Genomic DNA, 20,925 nt, shown 5'->3' on the forward strand with positions numbered 1-20,925 from the left:
AATACAAAATTAATTAAATATTTAGAAGGTTTGTTTAAGTGAAAAATGAAATATACATTTATATTTAAAATAAATATGAAAGTACTTATATACTTTAAAATGTTTGTTTTAATGAAAAATGAAATATATATTTATACTGTAAAAAAATTCATATTTTTTTTAGAATAATTAAAATAATTTAAATATATATACAAAAATTCATTTAAGTAATTTTCTAAGAGATGGTCTAAAATGAAATATCACACATAAAAAAAAGTTGTGACTTCTATTTTAATAGTATAAACTAGATTTTGATCCACACTTTCAAAGCGCGGATTAATTTTTCAATGAAAACTTTATATAATCGCATTTTGTCTTTATTTAAAGTAAGTTTGGTCATAAAATCCGTAACCAGAACTTTGAATCAAACCCAAACTAAAAAACTCGATCCGTACCCGGTATAAAATGTAAAAAATACCATAATGAGTTTTGTAGGGCGGTACAAAACATATCAAATTCCAAAGTGTTATTACCTGAACCCGAATGGATAACCCAAAAAACGAAAAACTTGTAAAATTTTGGAAACCGATCTGAATGTCCAAGTTAACCACAAATATAAATGATTACATTTCTGTGAAATAAGCGGCAAAAAACTGTAATTGTAAATCACAATATATAATTAAATATACCATATAATCAAATAATATTAATGTCAGCTAAATTTATTATTGTGTTTTAAAAATTCAAATATATTAAATTATATTTTAATATTCTAATTTAGATATTATATTAAAATATAAAAATTTATTATTTTAAATATCCTATTTGAATATTTTGCATTAATTAATTGAAGTATGTTGTAAACTTTATGAGTCCCTATATGTTATTATGTATATGTAATTATTTTAATTTATAACTTTTAAAACAGTTAGTAAACAGATTAAGTTATTATATATATATATATATATATATATATATATATATATATATATATTATTTACTGTAATAATTTAATTATAAATATGAATTATTATAGAAATGTTATTTCTTATTCTGTAAATAAAAAATGAATTAATATTCATTTGTAATAAAATTTTCAAATAATTGCGAATTTTCATTATTTAAAATAAATATTAAAAACAATAAATATTTATATTTTAAATAGAAAATAAGAAATCGTTGCGATTGAACATTTGAATGACGGATTACATTACAATCTGTTATAACTGTTGCAGCATATTCTTGGTTCCAATATAATTTGTACGTTGTACCATATATACGAAAAAGTATCTAATTGTTTGATACTTAAAAAAATCGCAACTGTTTGAATGAACTAATTTTAAAATCTGGATGTTAAATCGGTTATAACCATCATCAATATTATGTTTGACATATCTTTTTGATATAAATTGTACGAGTTTTTCGATACTCATCTTTTAAATAAATGTGCCATTGTTTTGATGAAACTTGCTTGAACCTTATATTTATGATGGTTGCAGGATTAAGTGCTTTGGTATTAGTCTACAATTAGCAGGACCTAAAAGCTTTGGTTCGATGAGAAATGGCTGATATATGACGTCAAAAGAACTGTAAACGATGGTTGTATGCTTAAAGGCCTGGTGTCAACATACACTTCCTGGTGTAAACATACAATTTGCAGGTTTAAATCTTTGGTTCGTTGAGAAATGGCCAATAAATATGGCGTTGAAAGAAACGTGACGATTGCTGTAGGCGTAAAAGGACTGCTGTCGATATACAATTTACAGGTTTAAAAGCTTTGGTTATATAGCAGCAAAAAATGAAAAAAAAGATGCGTGAAAAGGTGCGGTTTCGGTGAGAAAAACTCTCCCAGACACAACTACCGAGGCAAAGAGCTCTTGAAGGACCAGCGGACATTAGCTTGAAAGTGACTACTCACTTTCTTGCTCCAGAAGGAAAGTGCACACCGGTCTCTCCTAAGCATTTTCGGAAAACCCTACTTTCTTAACCCAAAGTAGCATCCTCCGCAGACGGCAAACTACCTCCAAACCATCCAAATCCGATCCAAAGAGCTTTTCCAAAGTCTGAAACCTGTTTCCAGCTGTTCAAACACCAGAGAAACAAGTCCATCAGATCAAAGCTTCCATAGACAACCGAAGAACTTTCAAATTTCAAACCCCTTACACAAGCTACCTGAAGATCCCTAAACGCCGAGTCTTTTCAAGTTAGTATACGAGTGCTAGGAGTCGACTTTCACTCCTCCAGCAACGAGTACTACACAAAATCATGGCGACGAGATTCACTGCAGCTGAGAAGGGTAATTAAACACCAGATGAGAGAAGGAAAAAACACCAACTTTAAAAGAATCAAAGCCCCTAGCATTGATACTTCAGCCCTCATCAAAGACAATGCCCTCACTTTGATAGGAAGACTTACCAACCCACAGGAGCAAAAAATATGGGCCCTCATCCCAGCCCTTCCACGCAAGTGGAACCTGCAAGGCAGAGCAGTAGGCTCAGATCTAGGAAACAACTGCTTCCAGTTCAGATTCGAGAAGGAGGAAGATCTAAGACGAGTATTGGATAACAGACCTTATCACTTTTCTTATTGGATGGTCATTCTTCAAAGGTGGGAACCAGTTATCTCCAACGCCTTCCCGTCCATGATTCCCTTCTGGATCCGGATCAAAGGTTTACCGCTTCATTACTGGCAAGAAGACATGGTCCTCAGAGTGGGCCAGGAGCTGGGAACAATGGAAAACCATGAACTAACAAGAACAACAGCAAGAGTTAAAGTGTCAGTGGATGGTTTAAAGCCTCTGGTGAAGGAACTAATTATTGAATTTGACTCAGGAGAGGAAACATCAATTACCCTAGAGTATGAGAAGCTGGAATACCACTGCACCTCCTGCTTCTCACTACTACATTCGAGGAAGAACTGCCCACAGCGACAAGATGAGGAACAACCCTGGGCCTGCAACCCCAAGATAACATCAGAAGGTACCCTCTATGGAAGAGAAACAACTGAAGCTCATCTAAATGAGAGGAGAAAAAGGGAACAAAACAGTGAGAAGCAGAGTACGGACCAATTTGATTTTAAGGCAAGAGTGGATAGACATGGCAACCCATTTGGAGATAGAATCAGCACGAAACAAACTCGGGTTGCCCCACCCATGCTGACCATGCAAGAGGCTGTACACCCAAGCCAACAACCACTCGAGAAACCTCAGCACTACTCAGCCCAGCAATCTCAGCAATACTCATCCCCACAGTATACTTATAGCAGACAAGCCAAACACAGAGGTACACAAAGAGGGCGAGATCTCTTCTCCCAAAGAAGCCAAGGCCACTGGAGAGCCAAGCAACTTGTGAGTCAAGAGGAAAGATCCAAAACTGAGGAGAAGCAGAACTCTGATCTCAGAGAGGATACTGCAGTGGGAAAAACACATTTGAGCCACACAGGTCTAAACATTCCATCCATGGAAGAGGTGATGGAGGACCTACAGCAGGTTACAAGGCAATATTTGAGCTGCCCCGACCCAGTGGAAGCAGCAGCAAGAAGGCAAAGAGTCCTCCAAGGGGATGCATCTGGCGAAATGGAGGAGACGGTAGCAGCAATCATCGCAGCGGAAACCCGTCGACAATCTCTAATCTCCCAAACGTTGGGGTCTGAGAGCAATCCCAACACACCACCGCCAAATCAAGAATACCCTCTCTACGCTTCACCCTACCAAGCTCCACTAGAGACACGTAGCCCCTTAACCAGGAGAAATGAGGTGGAGGAAGGAAACATGGACCTAGAGACTAGGCACAATGATGGTGACACAACTCCTACGAGAGGCAATGAAGGTCCTGAAAAACTCAAATCTATAGTTATTAGCCCAAATATGGAAACAGAGGTAGCATCTCCGGCTCCACAAGACCCGGCAGAGACGCAAGGGGAGGAAGAAACACTTCAAGAGTTTCAAAACAAAGTAAGGAGGAGAGCCAAAAAATCGAAACAGGATAAACCGTCTGGCAGCAGTCCTAATATTCTAAGGGGAACTAGCTCTAAGAAAAGGAAGATATCACAAATTCAACGCTCAATAGCAAGAGCAGTAGGATCCCCAAAAGGACATACCTCCAAGCCTCAGAGAAGAGCTGACAAAGGAGAGTCTGCTGCGGGAACATCAAAAAGCTCCAGGAACCCACCAATACAGTTAATCCATGTTATCTCGAAGAAGAAGCCAGATTTTCGGGTTCCTAGACCCCAGGCTCCTTAGCTGTACTGAGCTGGAACTGCTGCAGGCTCGGGAACCCTGCAACAGTCCAGCGCCTGAAGGAGATATATCGAAGAAACTCTCCCGATATAGTCTTCTTGATGGAAACAAAGAACCCTACAGAGATGGTCCTTAAAGAACTCCAATTCTTGTTCCCGGAGAACTTCCATGCTGTCACCCCACATACACCAGGAGGGGGAGGTCTGTTCCTCACCTGGAAAAAGGAAATAGAGTTAACGATTCTCTCATCCACATCAAACTACATCAACACACATATCGTGAACAAAGGGATCTCTTTCCAAACAACCTTCGTCTATGGAGAGCCTGACCATTCAAAACGGTGGGAAGTATGGAACAAGTTAACGCAGCTACAACCTCCAGCAGGACAACCTTGGTGTCTCACTGGTGACTTTAACGAGATTGTCAATAATGACGAGAAATGTGGTGGACCCTGCAGAGCTGAAGGAACGTTTGTAGCATTTAGAACATTCCTATCATCAAATGACCTCTACGACCTTAAACACCATGGAAGCTTCCTCTCATGGAGAGGAAAGAGAGGAACGCACCTGGTCCAATGTAGGCTTGACAGAGCAATAAGTAACTCCTCCTGGTCAGATCTGTTCCCATCGTGTAGAAGCCAGTACCTTAAGTATGAGGCGTCAGACCACCGTCCGCTGTTGTCTTTTCTTGACACTACAAAGAGGAAAGGCACCAGAATCTTCAGATATGACAGGAGATTAAAAGAAAACCAGGAAGTCAAAGCAATCATACAAGACACATGGGCAAAATTTGCATACCTGCAAGTTGAAGAACGCCTCACCCAATGCAGAAGAGCAATTTGCAAATGGAGTAAAGCAGCATGTGAAAAAAGTAATGAACTCCTAACCAGACTCCGCAGCCAGCTGGACCAAGCTATGTCTGATCCAACACCAAATGATTCCTGAATACACGAGCTAAACGTCAACCTACTAGAAGCTTATAAACAAGAGGAGGCTTTTTGGAAGCAGAGAAGTAGACAATTATGGTTTACACTAGGAGATGCTAACACAGGATACTTTCATGCAATGACAAAGGGAAGAAAAGCAAAAAATAGGATGACAGTCATAGAGGATGAGGAGGATAAACCTTGGTTTGAGGAAGATCAAATCTCAAAGGTGATTTGTGACTTCTATGAGAAACTCTTTACATCTTCCCCCTTTGACGGATCCAACACGATAGCAGAAGCTCTGAATCCCTGCATATATGATGAAACAAATGAGTCATTGATCAAGGACCCTACAGCAGCAGAGATTAAAGAGGCTACCTTTTCGATCCACCCAGATAAAGCCCCAGGGCCAGATGGTTTCTCTGCTAGTTTCTTTCAGTCAAACTGGGAAGTGGTTAGGCCAGCCATAGTACAAGAAATCCAGCTGTTCTTCACAACTGGTTCACTCCCAATCTCGGCAAACAACACACAAGTTAGACTGATACCAAAATCCACAGAGGCAAAGAAAGTAACAGACTACAGACCAATCGCATTGTGCAATGTCTTCTACAAGATAATCTCTAAGCTATTGTCTATGAGGCTCAAACCAGTGTTGTGCAAAATAATATCAGAGAACCAATCAGCATTTGTACCAGGGAGAGCTATATCAGACAACGTCCTAATAACACATGAAGTTCTCCAGTTTCTAAAGACATCCAAGGCGGAAATTCATTGCACAATGGCGGTCAAAACAGACATGTCTAAAGCCTACGATAGGATTGAATGGGAATTCATGGCTGAAGTACTAAGGAGACTAGGTTTCCATGAGAAATGGAACAACTGGATAATGCAGTGCATAGCGACAGTCAGGTACTCCTATCTTATAAACGACTCAATACATGGAACAGTCATACCACAACGCGGAATTAGACAGGGTGACCCTCTATCACCCTATTTGTTCATACTCTGCGGGGAAGTTCTATCAGGCCTATGCACTAAGGCAGCAAGAGAGGGTACCTTAAAAGGAGTCAAAGTAGCTCGAGGAAGTCCAAGAGTGAACCATTTGATATTCGCAGATGACACCATGTTTTTCTGTGAAGCAACTTCACCAAACTGCAGCAAATTAAAAGCCATCCTGTTAGAGTACGAGAAAGCATCGGGACAAAGGATCAATACTGGAAAATCCTCAATCAGGTTTTCTTCCAAAACACCACCTCAGATTAAAGAAACAGCAAAAGCCATTCTGGAGATACCGAAAGAGGGAGGGACAGGAAGATACTTGGGCTTACCTGAAAGTTTTGGTAGGAGAAAGAAAGATCTCTTCACTTCTATAGTGGACAGAGTGCGCCAGAAAGCAGTGAGCTGGGCCTCGCGGAGACTCTCCAAAGCAGGTAAGCTCGCCATGTTGAAAACGGTCCTCACAACAATCCCATCCTATACCATGACGAGCTTCGAGATCCCTGTCAGTTTATGCAGAAGAATTCAATCAGTTTTAACTCGATTCTGGTGGGATGGCTCTGAAGAACAAAAGAAACTATGCTGGGTTGTGTGGGATAAGTTAACTAAGCACAAAGCAGAAGGGGGCCTAGGCTTAAGAGATATACAATTGTTCAATCAGGCCTTACTCGCTAAACAGGCATGGAGAATTCTAAACAACCCGGGGTGTCTTCTGGCTCGGGTATTACTAGGAAAATACTGCCATAGCAAAGCGTTTCTAGATGTTAAGCAACCACCAGTCTGCTCCCACGGATGGCGGGGCATACTACATGGACGGGACCTCCTAAGAAAGCACCTAGGAAAAGCTATAGGAAATGGGGAAACTACAAGTGTCTGGAAGGACTCATGGATCTCCTTGGATGAGGATATCAAGCCGTATGGCCCGGTTCCAGAGTCCTTCATAGATTTAAAGGTATCTGATCTAGTGACCTCGGATCTAAAGTGGAATGAGAAGAGACTAGCAGAAATTCTACCTCAAATGGCTTCGCGGATCAAGTGTATCCATCCAAGTGAACGGGGCGCAGCAGACATCTACATTTGGCAACCTGTAAAGTCAGGACAATATACTACAAGATCAGGCTACAACTCAGCGGTTAGGAATGACACTGGAGGAGCAGCTATACCTAATAATGGTTTCGATTGGATAAAAGATGTCTGGACGGGAAAGTTTTCCCCAAAAATGAGTCTTCGTCTGGTCGATCATCCAGGGAGCAATACCACTAGGCCACAATCTACAAAAGAGAGGAATCATGTCAAACATCTCTTGCCCTTACTGCAACGGTAGTGAAACCACTATGCATACCTTTTTTGAGTGCCCTGTGGCGATGGAAGTCTGGGAACAAATTCCCCTCCGACAAGTAGCTCAGATAACTACAGAAGACGACTTCAAAACGGCACTGGTCAAGCTCAGAGGTATGACATGCCTTCCTCCAACAGGGATCACTAATAGTGTGGTTCCTTGGGTTTGTTGGTCTCTCTGGCTAGCAAGAAACACCAAAATCTTCGAAGGTCGAACCCTCTCCCCTACAGAGATCTCAACGAGAGCGTTGAGATTAGCAAGGGAGTGGAATACGGCTCAAACCCCTACAGAAAAGAGGCCAAGAAACTTACAGATCAGACAGCCAAATGCAAACTGACCCTCGAGCTCAACAATCGCATCGCCAATAATCTCTTGTACGACCGACGCCGCTTGGAACAAGCAATCGAAGCAAGCAGGACTAGCATGGACTTTCTCTGGTACTGATCTACCATCAACAATCACCGGTTCAACCACCCAACCCTTCGTTAGCTCTCCCCTAGTAGCGGAAGCGCTAGCGGTGAGATTGGCCCTCATCAAGGCAGCGACTTTTGAGTTCCCAAGGCTCAAAGTGTCCTCCGACAACCAAACGCTCATAAGAGCAATCTCCAACGACTTGCAGCTTAAGGAAATCCATGGAATCATAGCTGATATCCACCAAATCTCCTCTGCCTTGGTCAATATCTCATTTAGTTATTTTCCTCGTGAACAAAACGGAGACGTCAACGCTCTTGCTAAGCGGACTCTCAATTCTATCTATGTATTGGACCCTTAAGGGGCAAACCTTTGGGCCTGAGGCCTTTCAGTTTAATTTAAGTGTTTAAGTGCAAAAAAAAAAAAAAAAAAAAAAAGCTTTGGTTATATGAGACATGGGCAACACAAATAATGAACATATCCCCTATATATTATTTGTGAAACATTACAACTTCTTTTTGTAGCCACATGTCATCACTAGGATGATTCTTAAAATTATTCGAGAAATAGGTTGGTCCATCTAATTATATAATAAACTTTTTATTAAACTAACCATAAATTCATTATTAATGTCATTTATTATTTCCTTAAATAAAGATTACGGAATTGCCTAATGTGGGTAAAGTATATATGACAATTAATGATTTTGAATAATAAATATCTGATAAAAAATGTATCTTCTATCAAATTTTTTTAATTTAAAACTATTAAAATAATTTAAAAAAAAACACAATAACCATATTATAAAAATTTAAATTTTTCTGTATATTTTATATTTTGAATTTTAAAACAATGACTATAAATTATCAAAACTGTTAAAAGTCTCACATTCAAATTTTGTGATCCATGGTTTAAAATTTTTGTTATGACAAAATACAAATGATTACAAAATCATATAAGTAAAAGTCTAATTTAATTAATCATTAAGATTTAAAATATATATGTATATATATCATTCTAAATTAAACTAAACACCATATTGAATAAATAAATATTCTAGTTTCAAAATTTACTTTCAATAATTTTTTTTTTATAAAAGTTTTGAACTAACATTGATAATTTTTTAAAATTATCAATTACTAAAATTATTAATCCCACTATGAAAATTTTGTTATGAGTAATTTAAAGTTTTTGCTATTAAAAATACACATGATAAAAAAAACATATGAGTAGAAAGCATCATTTAAAATAAAAATAAAAAAAATAGACATTAATATTAAAAATATACTATGTATGTTAATATCATTTAAATTTAATTACATATCCTATCAAAAAAAATTTTAAAAATGTTTGGATTAATAAAATTGATTTATACGTTCGCACCAATTTAATTATATATGTAATATTTACTGACTTTTAATTATTCAATATATATTTATTATTTCATAATATGTAATAACATATAATACACAAAATAATTTATATATATAATATTTATTCTGCGCAAGACGCGGATCTTAATCTAGTATACACTATAAATTGTAAAATGATATCGATGTGTTATGTAGTCTAATCAAAATTTTGGTATGATAGTGTAAATTATCTATAAAGATAAGATGAATATTTAATAATTGTATATAGTCAATGTTGTAATCGACTGTATGTAGGCTTAAGGTGTATAAATAACATTAGACAATTTAGCGTAACCGAGGTAATAGGGAAAATAATTTAATGTTATTATTAAATGGAATTGTCCTATCTAGATTACTTGCAAGTAGGTCTGGGACTTATTATCCGAGATCCGGATTCGATTCGAGATCCGCTCCAGATCCGCTCCGAAAATAGGATATCCGGGGTGCCCGGATCCGAATCCGGATAGTAAAATCTTGGATCCGTGCAAACCGAATCCGGATCCGGATATCTTAATTTTTAGGTCCGGATATCCGGAGCCGGATCCGTATTTTTAAAATACATTAAATTTTTATATTTTATTAATATTTATATTTGATATATTAATATTTATACATGAATTAATCTTATAATATAATATTTTAGTTTTTACAATATTATAAACATATATAAATATATTTATAAATATTTAATTTATGTATTATATTAAAAAAAAAATATTTTTTGTTAAAAAAATTATTTTTAATTATTTTGACGGATCCGGATCCGGATCCGGATATCCGCGGATAATAGAATATCGAGACGGATATCCGAAACCCGGATATCCGGAAACCACGAATCCGGATCCGGATATTAAATCCACGGATCCGGATACCCTAAATTTCCCGGATATCCGGATCCGTCCCAGGCCTACTTGCAAGTAGATAAATATCGCTTCTGTTTTAATAGTATTAACTAGATTTTGACCCGCGCTTTCAAAGCGCGGGTTTATTTTTGTTTTTTTTTTTCAATTGACAAATATTTAGTAAATGTCACATTTTCATATATTTGTGTTTTATTTTATAAAAGACTTAAAAATTTTATCTTTATTTATCGTATTTCATTTTAAATGACTATTTATGTTAAAAAAATTAAACTTTATTTTTTAATGAATTAAGTTGGTATAACTCTGATAAATTAATTTTATTATGGGGTTAATATTTTAATTAAAAAATTATATACTTTTAATAAAGATTTATACTTTTCAATAAAAAAATTCAATTATTTTTATGAATGCTTAAATTATATTAAGAAAAGAAAAAAATAATAATTAAGAATAGTTGAAAAAAAATTATTTGAACTTGGACTCAATGGTCCAAAGGAAAAAAAAAGTGAGAATTGAATCTGATTTTTTAATAGGCCCAAATGGCCCAAGAGAGATTTGATTTGGGCTGGATCCAAAAATAATGACCCAATATAGATTTGTTATTAATATTACTTAATTGCCCTTAATGAAACATGCAATGTTAGTGAAGGAAACATGCCCCTAAGGTAATTATGACAATATGATCCTGCTTTAATAGTATAGATAAATAGTACATTATTAAATGGTCTCTGAAAGAAAAGAAAATAAACTAAATACTAGGGGGTGAAAAATAACAAAAATATCCAAAAGTAAAAAATATTGAAAGAAAAATAACAAAATACACAAATTACTGTGTGCAGTCGTTAATCATAAGGCAATGCTTTTTCGCTCGATGGTTTGAAACTAGTAGTAAGACGGAGGAGGAGATGAAGTATACGAGACACTTGGAATCGGTGGAAGAGACGTGTCGGGGTAGGAAGGAGGAGGAGGTGATGACGTGTAAGAATATTCAGGAGTTGATTCGTAATTTGGTGGTGTTTGTGGAGGATGGACGTCGTTACATCCCTTTGCTGGCGGCGGAGACTGGCTTGGTGAGTAGTTGTACTCTGTTCGTGGTGGTGGACTTTGTGTTTCTGACGGATAGTAAACCGGTGTTGGTACGTGGTGGAGGACTTTGTGTTACTGGTGGATAGTATACTTGTGATTGTGGTGGCGGACTTTGTGTTACTGGTGATGGTTGTGGAGGGCTTTGTGTCTCCGGTGAATAGTATACCGGTGATGGTAGTGGTGGACTTTGTGTTTCCGGTGGATAGTATACGGTCGATGGCGGTGGAGGGCTTTGTGTCACGGGTGCGTAATATACAACGGGCGGTGGGTGAGAAGATTCAGGACATGGCGGTGATGGACTTGGAGGAGGCGGAGGTGGAGGAGATGAGTACACGTAAGGCGGAGGTGGAGACGAGTATACATAAGGCGGAGGTGGAGGAGACGAGTACACGTAAGGAGGAGGTGGAGGAGATGAGTATACGTAAGGCGGTGGCGGTGGCGGTGGTGGTGGTGGTGGTGGTGGTAGAGGAGGAGGTGGTGGAGGTGGTGGTGGTGGAGGAGGAGGTGGTGGTGGAGGGTTTGCTCGAACAGTAGGCGACATCTTGGACGATGGTGGTGGAGGCGGAGAGTATGCTCTGACGGTAGGCGACATCTTAGACGACGGTGGTGGAGGCGGAGAGTATGCTCTAAAGGAAGGCGACATCTTGGACGACGGTGGTGGAGGCGAAGAGTAAATTGGTGGAGGAAGTTTCCGGAAAATAGGTGCCATCTTGAACGTCGGTGGTGGTGGAGAGAAGATGTTGTTACATCCAAACTTACTACAATCAACAGGACGAGCGGGCAGAGATGAACACTCTTTAGCCGATCTTTGACGAGCCATAAAGGGGATACAGTTCATGGAGCCGTTCACCACCGATACAGCTCCGCATATAGGAGCACGACCCGTGAAGAAGTTGGACGAATAAGTGAAGTTCTCAAGGTTCGGAAGCTGGCAGATACTTGGAGGAATGACTCCCGTGAAGCCATTGTTAGCCACGTGAAGCTCTTCTAAGCTCCTCATGTTGCCGACGCTGGACGGTAACGGACCACGAAGACGGTTAGAACTGACGTCGAACACCGTCACTTTCTTGAGGTTTCCTATCTGAGGTAAACAACCGGTTAAGTTATCGTTGGAGAAGATAAGTTCGTTGAGTGTTTTCCCCATTTGACCGATACTTCCCGGTATGCATCCTCCAAGATCGTTGTCTGCAAGAACCAAAGCGGAGACCGGGGAGTTCCCCATGTTCTCCGGAATACCAAACGGGAATCTGTTGTGGTTCAAGAATATAGCGTCGAGCTTTCTGTCGAAGAGCTTGGATGGTATCTTGCCTTCAAACTCGTTGAAGCAGAGATCCAAGAACTTAAGAGAAGGCAAAGAGAGGACAACGTTAGGGAACTTCCCAACGAACCGGTTGTTGCTAAGATCAAGCTCGTAAAGAAGCTTCATGCGATTGAACGTGAGAGGGACCTCACCGCAGAAACGGTTTGAGTTAAGATGGAAGAGAGCGAGATCACGGAGGAGACCAAGCTCGGAAGGCAAGTAATTGTTTTGTTGTATGAGCCAGGAAAAGAAGCACAGTAGATTCCATTGTAGGAGCAAACATCTGAGCCGTTCCAGTTGGCTGTGAAGTTGAAAGGGTCAGACAAAATTGCAAGTTTCCATGATTGGAGAGCAATGTAGGCTTGACGTAGCTTCGAGTTCTCAAACTTGAGCTTCGGGTCTACTTTGATACGACTGCCTAAGACGCCATCAGCTTTTATCTGTAATAAACAAACGGAGGAGAGACAAAGGCAGAGAAAGAAGAGACGGAGAGGAGGGAGCAGCATTTTTATGGGTTAAGAAACCCACTTTTTACTTATTATTATGACACAATCTATTATCTCTATGTGCTCTATCTTTATAAAACAGTTTAGAAACTCCAAAGTCGTATTCCTTTTACCCCTCTAATTTTGCTTATTTTTAAAACTGAATTTTGTCAATGAGGCATGTTTACGCGTTTGAGGAAATAAAAGGCGCTGACCTTTGCGCAGAGATGAAACCATCGTCAATTAAACTTGGATGCACGTTCCTAGAGATTTTTTGGTTTTGAAGAATAAAATAATCAGCCGTCAACGGTTTAATCATATAAAATAAGAGTTAAATGTGTGCTATAACTCAAAATTACATGAGTGCACGATCTATGGAATAGAAGCGGTCAAAAGAACGCCAACCCTCGCACGACCATGTGGGAACAAAACTAGGACGCATGTTTCTCACATCAACAAGCGTGATCCTAACCCTCGCAACACAAAAAACTATAGAGACACTTGGGGAAGAGTGGCATGAGGTTCAGCTAGGTGACACAACAAGAAGCAAGCATGGAATATAAAAATCTTAGAATAAGTTGTGCATTCGTCTGATCAAACAAGTATAAAGAAAACCAAAAGATGTATATGTATCTTCTACATAAAACGACGTGTGACGCGAAGGTTTAGAAATTCCATGGCTACCATATCTAACTTTTAAGCAATATATGTAGAGGGTGGTTTTATAAGGCGAACCACATGTTTCAAGTAATTTGCTTTCTCTGGAGATCTATCTGCAAGATTCCAAGTTGATTTGTAGTCCCTGAAAACAGAGCAAAAATATATCCATCAGCTTATAATCTTAACCAAGCTTGAATGTTTGGTCAGGGTAATTAAACTGTAAAGATGAAACCAAATAAAAAGATGATAAAGAGAGCAACCATGGGAGCATTATTCCGGTGCAAGATTGTAATATGATCAATTGTTATTGTCCTCAGTCAAAGATTAAAAGGCCAGAGACAGCCTTAGGCTAAAAATGAACCAGGAACTAACACAAGTACACAACCATGCATAGAACAGACAAGAGATCCTGTCATCAAACTGAAAGCTGCTCCCCCTTGCCCGGGGTCACTTTCACTTCTGCCGACGTTAGTAACACAATCAAATGGATCACTGGATTCAAATTGTATAAAATTCAGGAAATTACATTAAAATCCTTAATAAAGAATCACCCGGCCATTATCAATAGCATTAATGATAACAAGAAGATTGCACTGATACACTCCGGGGGACGACGCGTACAGATGTTTTAATGGATTCAGCGGCGCCATGGCTCGACGGAGAGGACAAAGACAAAACGGTAGAGTATAGTGTTCCGGATAACAATACGTCGCCATATTGACTTCCCAAGAAGAAAACCTAACCGTCTTTTCATCTACTCCCGCCGGGCAAATTCTCCGTGCTTTTTTTTGCATGATTTGTTTGGGCTTTTAAGATAACGCCAAATTTCACTTACCAAGATAGGCCCACATCTATAATCTGGAAGTATGAGGGCGATTGGTTGAGGTTGTAGGAGCAGTGCATAATTTTTTTAATTTTTATATCCATTTTTTAAAACAATCATGCTTTTATTTTAAAAACTGAATCTAAAGCCAAAATATTATAAAAAAAATATGTTAGCTTTAAAAAACATTTTTTTTAGAAATTTTATAGAGTGCTTTGAAAAATTTCTACACCAAAATAAATTAAAGCTAAATCTAAAAATCTAGAGCTTAAATTTTAGAGCAAAAAAATAGAAAGTCACAGCCTGTACCAATCACCCCATGATCTAACATGTTTTTTGGTTATTTGATTGATGATTTATCTATTCGATAATTTGAGATTTTTGTAAATAGGAACCAAAGGCTAGTGCTCGTTCATAAAGAAAAAACAAAGGCTAGTGCTATCACGTGTAACGGACAAGCCTTTATCCGCATCAAGCATTGCCGATGACGCTTTAATATATTCAACTATAATTGCATGATCAGAAAAAAAAAAAAAAAAAAAAAAAAAGGGCAATTGAACCTTAGATACGTTGAACCTAGTCAACTTTGTAGATTCAATGAACTTAGACGTACTTTTAGTTTACTCTACTTCTGGTTTCAGCGTCAGAAATAAGATACCACACAATCCAGTCGGAGTCGTAGGAACACTTATGACTAACAGAATCGCGGTTATAATAAAATACCCAACATTTTAAATTACACTAACAAAATATTATTCTTACATAACAATTTTTTATAAAAAACATCAAAAAATAAAATATGCATTCTAAAGTTCTAAATATAAATTTTGCTTTTTTTTGTCAAATTAATAACCAAATTTTCTAATGTTTTGAATCATTTTTCAATTCACAAATTAACCAATATTACTTAATCTTTTTCTGTATTTTAATTTTTATAAGATTAACAATTTTGTTGTCAATTTTTATTTGGTTATTTTTTGGTTATTTTACTATTATAACTATCAAAATATCATTAGGTAGCTAGCCATTAGACCATTATAACCATAACAATCAACATCTCACTACAAGAAAACACATGCTTAACGAGGAAATTTAAGGAGGAAAAACAATCTTCGTAAATTTACGTCGATTTTACGAGAAACTTACGTGGAAAACTAATGTCATCGTTATTTCCTCGTAAAGTAACGACAAAAGCGTTTCGTCGTAAAGTGGATGTAATTTGACGTGTCTTTTACGAGAAAATACTATTTCCTCGTAAATACGACATAAACTTCGCGTGTTATTTACGAGGAAATAATTTACGTGTATTTAGCGAGAAAATTTTGAATCCACCAACTATGTAGGTGTTACACGTTTTTTTTTCCACCTAATTAATTTTCGTTGTAAATTCATAGGAAAATTACAACTACCAGATTTAAAATTTCCTATAAATATGGATGTTTGAACATCATTTTAAACATACGAACAACAAAAAACGTGAAAGAAAAAAAAATGGCTGGCTCCGGGACTATTTACGAGTTGCGGAAGTGGATGTATATGCATAGAGATGCTAACGGGAGAGTGACGAAAGAATACCTTGTGGGCATGGAGACATTTATGCATCAAGTAGATTCAACACCGCTCGCCCAAGAAAGTGGTAAGATGTTCTGTCCTTGTCGGAAATGCAATAATTCGAAACTGGCAAACCGTGAAAATGTTTGGAAGCATTTAATAAATAGAGGTTTCACGCCAAATTACTATATCTGGTTTCAACATGGAGAAGGTTTTAATTATGATCAGAATGAAGCTAGTAGTAGTAATAGCAATTTTCAGGAAAAAGAACCAGTTGATCATCATTTGTATAATGAACATAGTTACCATCAGGAGGAGATGGTAGATTATGATAGGGTTCATGATATGGTAGCTGATGCATTCGTAGCTCATGATGAAGATGAAGAACCTAATATAGATGCAAAAAAGTTTTACAAAATGTTAAACGCGACGAATCAACCACTTTACATTGGTTGTAGAGAAGGTCTCTCTAAATTGTCGTTAGCTGCTCGAATGATGAATATTAAAACTGATCACAATCTACCTGAAAGTTGCATGAACGAATGGGCGGAGTTGTTTAAAGAGTATTTGCCGGAAGACAATGTGTCTGCTGATTCTTATTATGAGATTCAGAAACTGTTTTATAGTCTTGGGTTGCATTCGGAGATGATAGATGTTTGCATCGACAACTGCATGATCTATTGGAGAGATGATGAGAAGCTAGAAGAATGTCGATTCTGCAAGAAGCCACGATTCAAGCCGCAAGGACGGGGACGTAATAGGGTACCGTACCAAAGGATGTGGTACCTACCAATTACAGACAGATTGAAAAGATTGTATCAATCAGAGCAGACTGCTGGAAAGATGAGATGGCATGCCGAGCATACTCAGACGGATGGTGAGATGACTCATCCATCAGATGCAAGAGCCTGGAAACATTTCAACAAAGTACATCCGGATTTCACTAGCAACAGCCGGAATGTGTATCTCGGACTATGCACAGATGGATTTAGTACGTTCGGAATGTCAGGGAGACAATATTCATTGTGGCCAGTCTTTCTTACACCATACAACCTGCCACCGGAGATGTGCATGCAATGGGAGTTGCTATTCTTGACCATATTAATACCTGGTCCGAACCATCCAAAAAGGTCCCTGGATGTTTTCCTACAACCACTGATAAAAGAGTTGAAGGATTTGTGGTCAACAGGGGTGAAGACGTATGACTGTTCAACGAAGACAAATTTTACGATGCGAGCGATGCTTTTCTGGACCATAAGTGATTTTTCTGCCTATGGAATATTGTCTGGATGGACTACACATGGGAGATTAGCTTGTCCATATTGTAAAGGAACGACAAATGCGTTTCAACTGAAGAATGGTAGGAAGACAAGTTGGTTTGATTGTCACCGTCGATTTCTTCCCATTGGCCATCCTTACCGAAGAAACAAGAATTTGTTTAGGCACAAAAGGGTTGTGAGAGACACTCCTCCTCCATATCTAACTGGAGAACAAATTGAAGTGCAAATCGACTACTACGGAGCTAACGAAACAGTTCGTTGGGGTGGTAATTGACATGTCCCTCGTAATATGCCTGATTCTTACGGTGTTCATCACAACTGGCACAAGAAGAGTATATTTTGGGAGTTGCCATATTGGAAGGATCTTCTTCTGCGCCACAACCTCGATGTGATGCATATAGAGAAGAATTTCTTTGAGAACATCATGAATACAATATTGAATGTCCCAGGGAAGACAAAAGACAACATAAAATCGAGGTTGGACTTGCCGGATATTTGCTCAAGAAGCGAGTTACATATTAAAAGCAATGGACAAGTTCCCGTTCTGATATTCAGATTATCTTCAGAAAAAAAATTGGTGTTGTTCAACTGGGTGGCATCAGAAGTGAAGTTCCCCGATGGGTATGTTTCGAATCTCTCTAGATGTGTTGAAAAGGGTCAAAAGTTCTCCGGGATGAAGAGTCATGATTGTCATGTCTTTATGCAACGTTTACTGCCCTTTGCATTTGCGGAGCTACTTCCAACAAACGTACATGAAGCACTTGCAGGTACATAGTGTATTATATCACAATAATTTTATAACGGTCTAATATGCAAAATAATATATGACTAACAATCTGCTTATTTTTTTTTGGAATATAAAAGGCATTAGAGCATTTTTCAGGGATCTGAGCACCCGCACTCTTAAAGAAGAAGTTGTGGAGCAGCTTCAGGAGAACATTCCCATCTTATTGTGAGGAGGACATTCTCATCTTATTGTGCAACTTGGAGAAGATATTTCCTCCTAGATTTTTTGACGTCATAGAGCATCTAGTTGTCCACCTCCCATATGAGGCATTGCTTCGTGGACCTGTACATTACAGATGGATGTATCAGTATGAGCGAGCCATGAAATAATTGAAGGGAAAAGCAAAGAACCTCGCCAAAGTTGAAGGTTCTATAATTGCTAGAAGTTTGACGGAAGAAGTTTCTCACTTCACATCGTACTACTTTGCGTCAAAAGTACGTACCCGGAGAAGAGCTCCAAGAAGATATGATGATGGTGGTGTTGCGCCAACATATGCAGTTGCTGGTGTTCCAGACATCTTTAGCCAGATTGGGCGACTCGGTGGGAAGTCTAAAGAGGTTTGGTGGTCGAGTGAACAAGACGCTCATAGTGCACACACCTATATTCTACTCAATTGCGAGGATCCATTGATGCGTTATTTTGAAAGGTAACATATATAGACACTTCAAAACACATATAAGTATAATTAATTATATAATTGCGAGAGATTCATTCCTACAAAATGTGATTTTACAGCCTATTTGTTTCTCAAGTCGAAGAAACATTTCCTGGTATATCCACAAGTGACGTACACAAAAGGAAAGATCAACACTTCATTAAGTGGTTGCACAATCAGGTATTAACTCAAACTCTTTTTTCATACATGATCTGTATTTCATTAGCATTCTCTTTATTTTTGCAGGTTGATTATGACGACGATGCAGATTATCCTAAGTGGTTACACGATGTAATTCAATCTCCACTTGTAAAGGTCACCACATCACAGATGTATTTCACATGAGGCTATACTTTTCACACATATGAGTATGGTAGACAGCGGGCGACCAGTAACTATGGAATATGTGTGAAAGGGGAAATATATTTCTGCGGGATCTTGACGGAGATTATTGAAGTCGAATTTCCAGGGATACTGAAGCTGAAATGCGTCCTCTTCAAATGTGAATGGTTCGACCCCGTCGTCAACAGAGGTGTTCGGTCTAACAAATTCGGTGTAGTTGATGTCAACGGTGGACGAAGGTACAACAAATTTGAGACTTTCATCTTAGCTTCACAAGCAGACCAAGTTAGCTTCCTTCCATACCCTCGGATGAGAGATTCAGGTATAAATTGGTTAGCAGTGATCAAAGTTACACCTCGAGGAGGAATCATCAGTGGAGAAGAACCACCATTGCAAGAAGAACAGATAAATGAAGTCGAGGAACCTGAACAAGAAATTGATAACATCCTTCTCATTGATCCGCATAATCACGAGTACGAAGATCTTACCGATGATGCCACAGACGAAGCTATTGAAGACGAGTTTAATGAAAATGATGATGTTTCTAGTGATGACGAGAATGTGGATGTATCCGATTGATTAGGCCTGGGCATCCGGGTCTTCGGGTCGGGTATTATCGGGTCCGGGTCCTTCGGGTCCTAGCAATTTAGACCCATATAGGTACCTATAACTTTTCGGGTCGGTTCCGGGTCGGGTCTTGTCGGGTCCGGGTCGGTTTGGATCTATAATTTCAATACCCGTAAAATACCCAAAATTCCCGGGTATATTTCGGATCCAGGTCGGTTCGGGTATTTAGGACCCGAAATAGACCCGAAGTACCCGAACTGGACCCGAAAACTCTAAAAATACCCGAAGAACCGCAAAAATACCCAAAAATTTATCCAAAATCAGACCCGAAAACTCAAAACATACCCTAATTTTACCCGAATACCCAAATTATATTTTCTAAAAATCTAAAATTTCACCAAAAACCTACAATTATACCCGAAAATCCAAACCCGAAACCTTAAAAAAAATCTGAAATACCAAAAATATACTCAATCACCCAAATATACCTAGTATATACAAATATTTGCGGGTACTTCGGGTACCCGAACGGGTCTCAGGTAGGACCCGGACCCAAACCGAGACCCGCGGGTCCAAAAAAAAAGACCCAATAGGTACTTAGCATGGACCCGGACCCGAACCTGTATTTTCGGGTCGGTTCCGGTTCGGGTCTTCGGGTCCGGGTAAAATGCCCAGGCCTACGATTGATGTATTTGATTTTGTGTAGTGTGTTTTATGAATAAGATGTGGGAGTTTGTTTTATGGATAAGGTAATGTGGGGTTTGTTTTATGAATAAGGTAATGTGGAAGTTTGTTTTATGAATAAGCAAATGTGGGAATTGTGGTTTGGAATGGAAATAAAGATGGAGTTTGGAATATATGAAGTAGAAAATAAAGAATATGGGGTTTGGGGTTTCGGATTTTAGGAATTTAAACATAACACTCGTTAATTACACGTAAGCCAACGAGGAAATAACGACGAAATATAAAAATAAAGAATGCGGGGCTCGTTAATTCCACCTTAGCGCAAATCGTCGTAAACACCACGTAGGATGAAATCGTCGTAAACACCACGTATGCGAAATCGTCGTAAACACCACGTAGGATAAAATCGTCGTAAACACCACGTAGGACGAAATCGTCGTAAATACCTCGTAGTGTAAAAACTAGAAAAAAAAAAAAAAAAGAGAAAGATACCAGATTCACATGTGGCAAGACTTCCAGCAATTATAATACGTAAGTCTCGCC

General features: G+C 38.4%; 1 protein-coding gene and 1 pseudogene across 1 annotated transcript; one reads left to right on the forward strand and one right to left on the reverse strand.

Moving 5' to 3' along the window:
• Nucleotides 1-2,290: 2,290 nt before the first annotated feature.
• On the forward strand, nucleotides 2,291-4,219 carry LOC106393684. Its single transcript, XM_013834360.2, has one exon. It carries the CDS (start codon nucleotides 2,291-2,293, stop codon nucleotides 4,217-4,219), a length of 1,929 nt encoding a protein of 642 aa, XP_013689814.2.
• A 6,677-nt stretch (nucleotides 4,220-10,896) lies between these two features.
• On the reverse strand, nucleotides 10,897-15,774 carry LOC106395733 (annotated as a pseudogene).
• Nucleotides 15,775-20,925: the final 5,151 nt, after the last annotated feature.

This window comes from Brassica napus, chromosome C5 (assembly GCF_020379485.1).
Source record: "Brassica napus cultivar Da-Ae chromosome C5, Da-Ae, whole genome shotgun sequence".
Taxonomy (NCBI): Eukaryota; Viridiplantae; Streptophyta; class Magnoliopsida; order Brassicales; family Brassicaceae; genus Brassica; species Brassica napus.